Source organism: Nymphaea colorata, chromosome 11 (assembly GCF_008831285.2).
Source record: "Nymphaea colorata isolate Beijing-Zhang1983 chromosome 11, ASM883128v2, whole genome shotgun sequence".
In the NCBI taxonomy this organism is placed as follows: Eukaryota; Viridiplantae; Streptophyta; class Magnoliopsida; order Nymphaeales; family Nymphaeaceae; genus Nymphaea; species Nymphaea colorata.
In genome coordinates this window covers 12,491,244-12,503,637 of record NC_045148.1, presented here as the reverse complement: position 1 = coordinate 12,503,637, position 12,394 = coordinate 12,491,244, and the positions used below count along the sequence as shown (strand labels likewise).

At 41.2% G+C, this 12,394-nt stretch overlaps 1 protein-coding gene and 1 long non-coding RNA gene across 13 annotated transcripts; one reads left to right on the top strand and one right to left on the bottom strand.

The window, feature by feature from the left end:
- Window positions 1-462: 462 nt before the first annotated feature.
- Window positions 463-4,320, top strand: LOC116264535 (MACPF domain-containing protein At4g24290-like). 10 transcript variants are annotated; one of them, XR_007574766.1, is made up of 9 exons: window positions 466-867; window positions 974-1,093; window positions 1,222-1,283; window positions 1,488-1,569; window positions 2,611-2,723; window positions 2,919-3,055; window positions 3,240-3,359; window positions 3,446-3,634; window positions 3,993-4,311. XR_007574766.1 is itself a non-coding variant. In XM_050080629.1 (2 exons), exons 1-2 carry the CDS (start codon window positions 3,407-3,409, stop codon window positions 4,188-4,190), a joined length of 426 nt encoding a protein of 141 aa, XP_049936586.1. In that variant the 5' UTR covers window positions 3,321-3,406; the 3' UTR covers window positions 4,191-4,320. The 10 variants fall into 10 exon arrangements, 1 of the variants encoding a protein (XP_049936586.1); XR_007574767.1 differs by having other exon boundaries at window positions 467-867; window positions 3,321-3,359; window positions 3,993-4,310; XR_007574770.1 differs by having other exon boundaries at window positions 465-575; window positions 615-867; window positions 2,919-3,634.
- A 3,841-nt stretch (window positions 4,321-8,161) lies between these two features.
- On the bottom strand, window positions 8,162-10,423 carry LOC116263794 (uncharacterized). 3 transcript variants are annotated; one of them, XR_004174698.2, is made up of 3 exons: window positions 10,125-10,318; window positions 9,651-9,797; window positions 8,162-9,351 (listed from the first exon to the last, which is right to left on the bottom strand). It is a non-coding gene; the product is annotated as an uncharacterized LOC116263794 (long non-coding RNA). The 3 variants fall into 3 exon arrangements; XR_007574773.1 differs by having other exon boundaries at window positions 8,162-8,780; window positions 10,125-10,315; XR_007574772.1 differs by having other exon boundaries at window positions 8,162-9,797; window positions 10,125-10,423.
- Between the last annotated feature and the right edge of the window lie 1,971 nt (window positions 10,424-12,394).

Genomic DNA, 12,394 nt, shown 5'->3' with positions numbered 1-12,394 from the left:
TATTATTTTTCATCTTACAAATTTTGTAAAATATTTATAAAATAAACAATAAAAAAGAAAGAAAAAATATTTTATATATAGCTTAATTTTCATTACAAAAGTGCCACATGTTTATAATTTTTATTATTTTCATTTTTTAAAATGTCTTTTAAATATTTTATTGCCGTGATTTTCAAAAATTAATTTACATATATATATTTTTTAAAATGACTTTTAAATATTTTATTGTCTTAATTTTCTACAAGGTTACCCTAATCTTTGAGGAGTAAAGTTTTATTGTTTGAAGGTTGAAATATTTTACAAGTGCCAATTTTTTATGAAATGTGAGCGAAAAATGTACTCGTGATGAACAACGAGTCGAGCTACTCGAGCTCGACTCGTTGTTTAAGCTCGACTCGTAAACCGGTTCAAAACTGTCTCAGGCGGGAAATGAAAAGTTTTAACTTTTGAGTTTTAGGTTTTGTTTTCGCTCTCCTCTCTCCGACTCTCCGTTTCTCATCTGTCATCTCGAAACTTCTCCCTCCTTCTCTTCTCCGTCTTCTCTTTCTCCTTCGCTTCAGCCTTTTCAGCCCAAGGTTCCTACGTGTGCTCTCCGCTTCAGCTTTCAGCCCAAGGTTCCTACGTGTGCTCTCCGCTTCAGCCTTCTCCCTTCAGCTTTCAGCCCAAGGTTCCTACGTGTGCTCTCCGCTTCAGCCTTCTCCCTTCAGCTTTCAGCCCAGGCCCCAAGGTTCCTACCTGTGCATGCTTATGAAGTTTCAGGCTGCTGCAGCTTTGATCTCCCCTTGTTGACGAGGACTGTCGGCGGCTGGTTCTGCTATTCTGGTGACCCTAGTAAAACACCGGCAGCTCTCTTCGTCTCTCGTTGCAGTGAGCCAGTGACTACCTCTTTGCCCTCTTGTTCTCTCTATCGTATCCAAAAATTTTTCCCCAAATGAAACCCTCGTAATTTCGTTACTTTGTGTCATCCTTCAAGGTTTCAGGTGAGTGCCTTCGCCTTCAATCGATCTCTCGATCTCCCCTTGCATCTCCTTCTGAGAAACCACAGCTTAGTTATGAACAGAGAGGGCTTTCAACACTAAGCAATGCGCAGAGGGTACTTCAGTTGACTATTCTCTCTCTCTCTCTCTCTCTCTCTCGCTCGCTCGCTGTCGCTGGTTTTGTTGTCAATGGTACATGCTACAAATTTTCACTTTGAGTTCTTGTTTCTGGGTATTTGTGCAGTGGGGGTTTGGACAGGACTGAAGGTAGCAGCCATTGCTGGTGTGGCTAGCACCATTCCAACGGTAATTTGTCATTTTTTTGGTGGTTTTCAGGGTTTCTTTTCAAACAATTTCATAGACGAGAGAGATGATTTTGTTTTGATGGACATTATCTGCCTCTTGTTTCACTTTCATGTTTATAAGAGATGGCAGAATGGATATGTCATTATTGGTGCTTTTCTTGGATATCACATATCACTTGAACTTTTTGCGTTATTGGTTATGCAGAAAACAAAGCCACATTATCGAAGCGTTGGGGAATTAAGGGCACTAGGACTGACCCCATTTACTGACTTGTCGATCTACTCAGGTAATTTTCTGTTTGTTGTTCTAGGGAATTATGCTAATTTTTCTATGCCTTGTGGATGTATGTTACTTTTTCTGTTTTATATCCGCCATGCTTCTGGCCAAAACAAGACAACCTAGTCACTATATTGAATTGATAAGAAATCTTCCCTAGGGAACCAATAGGATAAAATGTTATGTTGCAGTCAGCATTTGCATATCTGCAGGTTCTTCTGTGCTCATTGCGTGTGTGTATTAACCGTCACTGTTATATTATCAGCCATGCTTCTGGCACTTCAATTTATACAAATCTGCACTTCCTTTTCATATGCGTGTTTCTTTACCTTAGTTTGTCCTTTCTTTTTGCTTTTAAGTTGAGAGGTTTCCTTTATAATAGAATTTCTAGTTACATCATGTTGACCATATCCCTGTTTTAAGGGATTTACAATTTTGGACAGATGTTCATTGCATTGGCTTTCCTTTATAGTGTCAACAGCTTTAGATTTTTATTTGCTGCTTTTATTAGTATCCTTTTTGCCTATGGTAATTGCAAGGGCACAAGAAGTGTTGCTTTCAGCATGATTCGTGCTATCCTTGATATTCCCATATTGCCATAGCATCCAATACTGAGATCTACAAATTGTTTATATTTTTTTTGTTTGGTTGTTGACTAGAAAAGGTTAATATGATGTCACCTGCCAACAATACAAAACAGCTCTTATGCAATAACTGAATAGGCCACCTTTTGGGACTTGGACCTTTGTATCAGCGTAAATTTGTATGTGTATTTCATTTGCAACTATAATCTTCACTTCCTTTTCATATGCGTGTTTCTTTAGCTTAGTTTATCCTTTATTTTTGCTTTTAAGTTGAGAGGTTTCCTTCACTTCCTTTACATATGCGTGTTTCATTTGTGTCTTCTCATGGTTGTGTAGGGTTCCCTTGCATTTATGATATTTATCCCAATGATTCGTGTTTTTTTATATTTAATAATAAGAACTAGTGCTTTTCATTTCATATTTCCTTAGATTGTAATATGTTTCTGTCAAATTGCATGTTCAAATAGGAGAATAGCTTGAGCAGGAGGCAAAATTACTAGATTGAAGAATGACAAATTTAGAAAGAAATATGATTGATAAGGGCAAGCAAGTATGTGATTCGAGACAGAGTTCAGATGAAGTGAGTATGTGAACTCGAGTTAGTGATACAATTTCTTAACTTTCCTTCACTTCTTAAGAAATGTTCTTGTAGTATCTTTTGCTTCTTGGTGTCTTTCGTTCCATTATTGTTAGTGTTCATGACCATTGTGTACTTAAAAAGTCATTTCTTAAAATTGACAATAATGTGACATAGCCTTTTTTCTATGTTATTCAGGAACTTGCTGTTATTGTGGCTAGAGGAAGGGATGGTTCATTTTCAAGTTTTGGTTCCTTGAGAAGAGAGAGGGTTCTCAAACATTTGTTCACATATTGTTAGAACGAGTATTGTAACATAACATTATTTATGGAGAGGTAGAAAAGGAGGAAATGCTTGTGATTTCCAATTTACTTTGTTGACATTTCTTGTTTTTTTATCAAATTAAATCGTTGAATTATAGTTTGAAGATATGCCCCATAGAGTTGGTGCATAATTACCTTAAAATCAAATATGTTTAAAACAGGAGGAAATGTTTGTTCTTGTTGTTTTTTGATGCAGCATTGTGTTACATGCTAATTTTTGATGCAACATTGTGTTACATGCTAATTTTTGATGCATTTGGTATCATGTGCCACATAGCTAATTGACTGCTGGTCATCCTAATTTTCTCAGTCTAAGGTACTTAACTTTCTATCTGATCGACTATTTTGGCAGAAAACTTATTGATGATGACTAAGGGTTTTGTGTCTAACAATGTCATGCAGCATGTTGCTAGCATATGTATTAGCATTTGGTATCATGTGCCACATACGCCAAAAGGGGAACTCCACAACTTTTTTGAATATCAGCATCAGAGGCAATGGATTCCTGCACCAGATGACAGTAAACAGCCTTGCTCTATAAAGCTTCAATTCACAATGTTGGGCCGAAAGCTCAATGTGAACACAAGACCAGTAAGTACTTGTTCTAGCCTACACATTCTGTCAGATGCTTTATGAGAAGCTTTGATAGTTTGCTGCACATGTGTGCTTCTTCATGTAGCCTCTAGCTGCTTATGCAATAAATTTGTGAAAGCAAGTATAGTCAATCTTACAGTTTCGGACTGCTTCGGTCATAGTCTTATTTTCCATTGGAAAAGGAATTTTTTCTATTCTTCACTTAGTTGTTCTATTCTTCACTGAACTCCTATCTGTACTTGACACTGGAACAGATTATGGAAAAGTTGTTTACCAAGCAAAACAATTAGTGTTGTAGATGTGTTTATGATTGTTGTTGGTTTGCAGCTAATCAATATGAAATCTTTACTTACAGGTTGACTCTGGAAGGAAACCTGTAACAGGAATCTGTCTGTTCCTAGAAGGAGATGTTGAAGAGAAGCTCACCATCCATATCCAACACCTCTCCTCACTACCTGCGTTCCTGATCCTCTCCAATGAGCTTGCCTATGGATCTGGTATTGTTAACGACAAGTGTCAGACACTGTTCACATGTATGTATTGCACCTGTTGAGTGCACTCTGGCTATGACTGACAAATCGGCCTGGATAGTAACACTTAAAAATAAACTGAACCTGATTATGTTGGTCTCATTGGAATATGCATTGGATGCCACAAATCTGAATGAATAGGTAAAATCTGTTGGTCATCCTAATTTTCTGTTCGGTGGCATTGCACATTGCACAAAAAAAAAGTAATGGCATAATTGAATGGTTGAACTGACAGCAGCAAACTACTTATTCGAGCTGCTCGAGCTCGCGGTCGAGCCGAGCTGGATGACTCTAAACGAGTTTATCGAGCTTAATCGAGTCGAGCTCGAGCTCGACAAGTGACTATCGAGTCGAGCTCGAGCCAGTATAGTCGAGCTATATTCGAGCTCGAGCCGAGTCGAGCTTGTGTCTTACTTAGTCGAGTCGAGTTTGAGCTGACCGAGCTCGGGCTCGACTCGACTCGTGTTCAGCCCTATTGGCAACCCCTTCAAAACAAGTTTTGGTCGTGTTGTCTCTGAAACATCGTTCGGTGGGGGCTTGGGAGGGCACGAAAAACTTGGTTTTGGGTGTGATGGGCAGCTAAGGCTGGGCATCGGGTCGGCTCGGCCTGAAAAAAAGGGACTAAAACTAAGCCTGTTAAGGCTATCGGTCCAACCCAAAACCCGGCCCGTTTTCAATCGGGCTGGGCCCATGAAGTATCCAGCCTCGGCTTGAGATTATGCCCGAGGCCCGGCCCGATTGCTACTGCGGCCATGAAGGGTTTCTCTCACAGACACTTTCAAGTTTTTCCCCTGCTGCCATGCCATGAAGGTTTCTTTCAACCCCCTTTCTTTTTCTCCGTCGTTTTTTCCTCCACTGTTTTTCATCATTTTTTTTGAAGTGATTAAGGAACACTCCAAGGTGTATCCCTCTTCAATCTGATGACTGGTTGCAACCCCCACTTCATCACAAGGCGGAAGGAGTGGAAGATGTCGCTCCAAAATCGAAGAAAAACACCGGGCAAGGAAACCTTAAAGGAGGACGATTTCAATCGTATTGGAATCAAGGATGATGCAGATGTTGGTGGTGATAAGCCTCCGTTGTCTCCAACATTCCATGTTTCTTCCCCAACCATGCCATAGACAGATTCTCCCTGGCCTTCCAACCATCACTTCGGAAAAGCAGGATTTTGTCTACCTTGGCAACCTGCAACCTCCACTCTGTTTCACTCCCCATGGCGGCATGGCCTTCCTTCTCTGCTGCCTTCGACCAACACCGCCCAAACTTGATAACGAAAAACCCTAATGGCCTTCCTTCTTTTTCGCCTTCGATCAAAACCGTCCAGATTTGATAACAAAAAAACCCTATTCTAACCTTTGTATTTTTAAGTTAGTCGGGTTTATCGGGCCGTTGACGGTGACGGATTCAAGCCCGAGCCCGACCCATTAAAGTAGCGGGCCGGGCCGGGCAGGGCCCAATAAGACAAGCCTGATAATTATTTTTTCAAGGCCCGGGCCCGAGCCGGGCCGGGTATCCGGCGGCAGCCCGGCCCGGTGCCCAGGCTTATGGGCAGCAGTTGCTTGTTGCAGGTATTGTTGATGGGTTTTGCGTGCAATGGGTAGATGGTATCGCTGATGAAACGTGATGGGCAGAAGGCATGGGCCATGGGTAGGCGATTGCTGATGACGATGGAAAGGGACTACAGAACCCATGAACGATAGCAGAACCAGTGTATTTATATTGATGGGTGTCTGCAAGGGTCTGCATCTTGAGGGTTTCAATGAAACGATCGTCTGTTGTGTCTTCCTTACTTGAAGGACTAAGACTCGAAGAAAAGCTACTATGAGTATGCTTGCCAAGTTGACAAACCTCACATTGAAACAACTCGGGGACTGAAATACCGTTTTCAACATTTTGAAAAAAGCATTTCAGGATATTTTCACAATATTTTAAAAGGAATCTTATAATTAAGTCGTGAGTTTGTGAAAACCCCAACTATTAATACTCCACCTAAGATAGCAACTAATCAAAAGTTTAGGTGATTTAAGGTATCCTTACAACCTCCAATACATGCTATTCAAATATTTGGAATCATGAAAAATGCATTTTTATTTATTGTATTCTAATCATATGACTGCATTAGAGCAATGAATGTTACACATATTCCAAGTTTTAGTAGAAGATCAAGTTAGATAGAAAAACAAAAAATTATTTATCTCACAAAACATAATGTGTTCTTGTACATTTGGTTTACAATTTACATTTATTTATGCAGGATGGAAAGGATCTGCACTGATGCTAGAATATTTCCCAACTTCTGGACAACCCAAGTTTGGGTTTTCCACCAATTCGAGAGGGTAATGTAACTTAACCACTTGTTAGACTCATTAACATGTTCATTAGTCTATTGTATGTAACTTTAGTTTCTATTAATTTTGTTATATGCAGGTAATATTGTCTTATTGATTTAGGATATACCAACACTCTTCAATTTCTTGCTCCAATAGTCTTTAATTTCTTTGTCCAATATGTGTTATTCATATCATCTAAAAGAATTCACAAACAAACGATCATTCAATCACGATGCAAAATTATTTTTGGCATTCATCACTTAGGAATGCAATTGAAGATCATTTAAGAATTCTAAAAGATTTCTGATTTTAAAGATCTAAGTTTCATATTCTACTGATACATGAAAAGATATTGTTATTTCAACTTGTATAATGCATAATTATATTCAAGCCAATAAGATTGGTGATTGGATGCCTATCGATTACATGAAAGATTAGATTCCACCACAAACACATGAATATCAACATTGTCAAGGGTGTCCAGTTGAGCACATGTCTCAACGTACTCAATGTGATGTTCTGAAAGCATTTAGAAAATCAATTGCAGAGTTGATACTGGGCAAATTAATACAAAAGATCTATCCCGCCGGACAAGACCCCGGCACAAAACCCAATAGAACAAGGCATTAGGGATAGTGCTTCCCAATACCCAAGGCTAAACCTACTACAAAAACTAAGGGAGGGTGTGAGGGCAGGATTTCCTAAAATGAAGGTCCAGGTGGAGGAGCGTGAGGCTGCTAAAGGATAGGTACGGCTGAGCTGATAATGCCCAGGTGGGTGGCGCCTTAGATGGAGGACAAGTGGCCAAGATGGAAGGCGGCTAGGGAGTGCCTAGCGATAAGTATGGGACCGCATCTTCCTAAAATGTAGGAAAGGAGATTGCGGCGGCTACGGAGTGCCTAACGATAAGTAGTGTGGGACCGCATCTTCCTAAAATGTAGGAAAGGAGATTGCGGCGGCTAAGAGCCAAAAGGGTCAGGTTGACTCGAGCCAATGACGTGATCTTCTCTTCCTCAGATGGTGGACACGTGGACGCTAAGGACGGTGAAGATTAGGTGCGGATTAGGAAGGGTGGAAAGGGTCAAGGATAGCAGAGTCAAAATAGAAAGGGGATTGGGAGTTGCGGCTGGCCTTTTCTCAAATGTAGGAGGAGGGAAGATGGCCGGAGGTTTGGCGACGTGGAGTGAGGCCTGAAGGGGATTGCGTGGATCTTAGGACCTGGATGATGGACACGTGTTATGATCTAAGGCTGAGGATTATGGAGGGATTAGGGTTGACACTAGGGCCCGTTTGATGGCTTGAAAATCTAGAATTGGAAACATATTTCTAGAAATATATTTCCTGGAATAAAAGAATGGGAAAAATCTTTCTGATTCTCATTTTGATGTGTGTGTGATGACTGAGAAATATATTTTCAGAAATATATTTCTGTATTTGATGATAAAGAAATATATTTCCAGAATTTTTGTGTGTTATGACAAAGCAGACCTTCAACGCGAGATCCAGTCCTATGGATTTAAGTAATAACCTGCATCAACGAGAGTATATGGGTGGGCCAAAATTTCAATAACGTGAACAGCAATCACCAAAAAAGGGTATTTTCATGCATAAGGCATTACCTGAAAAAATAGAAAAAAGGGGCCCTACGAAGTAAGAAGTGGAAATGCCAGGAACACAATTTCAGTACATTTACTATTGATCACGGTACAAAATTGATATCTTAACTTTCATCTCTCCCACCCGTGACGCCCATCAATGAGCTAGCTGGGGAGGTCGGCAACTTTCACAATTCACAGCATCAGTTTACAAGGCAAGGGTGTTAAATAAAAAGGATGAGAACTAGGGACCAGCTTTCACATGGACATCTACTTGCCTCGACAGCCAACATGTTAAATAAAAAGGATGAGAACTAGGGACCAGCTTTCATGACCCCACTCTGCCGGCCACCACTCTAGAAGACCAGCTTTCACATGGACATCTACTTGCTCCTTAATTCTCAAGGAACTAGAGCTTTTAAGGGCTTCTTCCAGTCTCAAAACACATATGCCTCGACAGCCAACTGCCTTCGTCACTGAACCTGCATTGTTACCTGACAAATTCACAACTTCTGCTCCTGGACCAACCTTAACTTCCATCTTTGTTGCAGAAAATGAAAACAGAATTCTCCACAGTAGGCAGCTGTTATAGAGCATAATATTTTTTAAAGGGCATAATATTTTTTACGCCACAAAGTCTGGGGTAGCTCTGCCTTTGTTGCATATTTTTACCATCCCTCAACCTCTTCTATTTCCTCAGAAAACATGCAGTGAGTTATCAGTAGCCTTCAGATTGACATTTTAATTGAAACTCCTACTTTTCTTTACTCAGAAAAATACTTAGTAGACCACTGATTGCTTTATCAAATAAAAAAGCACAAGGCATTAGATTGATTCTCTGCATGTCAAAGAACCATCAGCAAAGAAAAGAATGGAACTGGTGGTGAACCTCACATCAATGCTTTTCAAAGTCATAGAGCACGCAAAACCTTACCATTTCATAAATGCTAACTGCTAAATCTATAATTACAATTCACCTGAAGCTGACTAGCTTAAGCAATTAGACAAGCCTGACAGCCTAGGAGAACCTAGGCAGAAGCCCCAAATAGCATTTGACAACATAGCTACAACTCAAGTTGATGAGAGGGATGGACAACCTTTGAAAGATTAAAAAAAAGTCTTGCCAAACCCAAAATGAAGCTGAAATTGACTATAAGGAACTTGTTAGAAGGAACTTATTCAATACGCAGAACGATTAGGCTTCCAATGAATATTTTCATCAAGCATGATCTGTGAAGACCAAAGTCTGAAAAGCTGGTCTGAGATAGGTATAAGAAGGAAAATCATAGTTAGGATTAACAGGAAAAGTATCATAAGTCAAACAGCAACAGGAAAAAGTTTGTATGCAGTTTCCTCCATTTGAAAAACAATACAACATCTTCTAAATAATTTTAAGCAGCATTAACAAATAGACAAAAGCAGCGAAATGAATATCAGTGCACAAATGATCTTAGGCAAAAACCAAATGCATGATTCACTTGAATTTCTTCATCTATTTTTAACAACAAAATACAACATCCAATTCACAAACTGAGGGGAAAAATCCTAACAGCTTTACCTTTTAAATCCAAAATATAGCACGAGAAACCGGCTGAGTTGCGCTGGTTGGCTGTGGCATGCAACTCTGCATTGAAGGCTATGATGGTGGACTTGAGCAGCTTCTGGACAGAGAAGCCGGAGACAATGAGATTCTGGACGAAGAAGCCTGTGCAAAATGGAATTCCGAGATAAAAGTCCTGAGAAAACCCTTGTGTGTTTTAGTTTAACTTTAAAAAATTTAAGTACATCAAACCAAATTACCCAACGTTTTCTTCACTCGACCTGAGGCATACGCCTCTGCACTTCATTCACAAGACAAAGAAGCGAACAAAAGGAAATAAAACCAGAAGATAGAGGGAAAGGAAACCCCGAAAATTTTCCTTGTTATTCGGATTCGACCGCTGAACTTCATTCAGAAAATCCTATCAGAAATTTTGTGCGCAAGCATTTCAACATAACAACAAACCCAAAATTTTTTTACCCATGATTGTACCTTCTTTGAGTCAAATTTGGGGACGAGAGTAAGAAGAACCGCACCACCCGATAAAAGGGAGAGGTAGGGAGAGCAGCCGAGCAAGAAGACGCGAGGTAGGGTTGCGGCAGTGGGAGGACGGAGCTTAGCAAAGGAGGAAGACGCGAGCGTGCCCCAACGGTAAAAAAAAGATAACCGGAAATATATTTCCACCTTCCACGGTGGAAATATATTTCAGGAAAAAAAATTCCGGAATCGACCTCAACGGTCATAAATTTTTTTCCAAGTTTGTTGGGTTGGAAAAATTTTTTAAATTTGAAATTTTTTTTTCTTGTTCAACAGTATATTTCTAGCCCATCAAATGGGCCCTTAGGAAAAGAGAATGAAAAGGGAAAGTGGACCGGGCGCGAGATTTTCTTCCTCAATTATAAAGGGATTGACGCTAGACGGGTGGCGGATTGGGGCAAAGGTCGAATAGATGATCGACACGTGGAGGTAAGGAGGGCAGATGATCGACACGTGGAAAGATGTGAGGCTAGGGTTGAAACCGAATTTGGAAGAGAGGAGACTTACCAATATTGTAACCGGCGGCCAAGGAACTCCATGCGACGCACTGGCTGACTAGGGAGAAACCCTAATGCGTTCCTCCAGCTCTTGACCAAATTGCCCTTGCGAACTTTAAACCCAATGAAGTAAGTTTGAGGGCAGTTCTGTCCATGTCACCGAAACTTGTAGTGGTGGCCGGAAATATGGCAGCGGCCACCGGAGAATCTAAATTCCGGCCGAGTGTTGATCTTTGCCTAGAGAGCTCAGACGAACACCGAATTTGGCCGAAATCTTCCTTAGTCCTGGGCAATTCCTTTTTTATATTCTCCTTTTTGAAATGGCACCCAAATCCACCACTTTCTAATGATTTTATGCTGCTGGAACCGATGGAGGACAAAGTTGATGCAGAGACCTTCTTGGATGGACTTTCGAGCTTTTTCACCACGCGATCTCTTGGCAATCTTCGAGGTTATAGTAGATTCTAAGACTTGTAAGAGAGGGTCTAAAGGCGATTTCCACCTCCGGATTCCAGATTCAACTCACAGGTTTCCACCGTGGATTAGACCGGTCCTTGGGCCGAACTCTTCCCTAGAACGTTCCCAACAAGTTGCGTATCTTCTTACTAGAAATCTCAAAGTACTAACAGAGTGCTTGAAGTCGATATTAAAGACGAACGTGTGACCAAACTCCTTGAGTGCTTGAAGTCGATATTAAAGACGAACGTGTGACCGAACTCCTTCAATCATCCTGGTGCTAGATCGGCCTCTCAACTCTTGTGTGGTTCAAGAGAAGGCACCGAATCTAACCTTGTCTTCCGTGGGGTATCTTCGTGGTCAAGAGGAACCGCTGGTCGCCTGAGCAGCCATGGATCCAAGTGTTGTCATCCTAAGGCCGAGGGGTAGAGGGTAGACAAGAAAGGGGAGAAGAAGGAAGATGAAGCCTTCAGTTGCAGAGGGATGAACGTCGTCGCCTAGGGAGGTGTCGTATTCCACCAAGGGGTTGGAAAAGATGGGGAATGCGCCACAAAGATGGGGACACAGGGGGGAGAAGGGGAGCACCACCGCGGGAGAGGGAGGAAGAGAATAGCTTGAGAAGAGAGAGAGGAAATTCACAAATGAATTCCTTATTCCAAAATTGCATACCAAATCAAAGTTACAAAAAGTTTAAATACTATCTACAGTGACTCGGTTCACAGATGTATTGAACCAGTCCACGCTGAATCAAATCAAAGCAACTTGAGACACAATCCGTCTCGGTATATATACAATTTGAATCAAAAGAACTTAAGCAAAGAACAAAATCAAATTGGGCGAGACACCCCCAAATCTTTGAAACACCCTTGAGCCTTGCGATCCCAAGGTGGGGACTTCGTCTGGGTTGCCGCCCAGACTTTGGACTTTCTGAAGCGCCTTGCTAAACTTGGTTGGTTTAGCCCATTTGCTTAGGTTCTTTAGCCCTAGACCGCCTCAATGGATCATGGACTTGGACTAGCATTGGGTTTAGACTTCTCTAGACCGGGGAGTCCTAACTTAGGTCCAGTTGGGCTGTGAGGATCAACCTTGAGTTGCACGCACTTGGTCCTAGTTGTTTCTCCCACTCCTCCCGCTGCAACTTGCTCAAGTGCCAAATTAACCTCCTCGGGCTTATCTTAATCCTGCTGTAGTGCTTGAGCCCACATGGTCGTGGGTCTGCGCCCATGTCGGCTAGTCTCGGCCTGCTCTGCGCCTGTTGGGTTCGAACCTAGA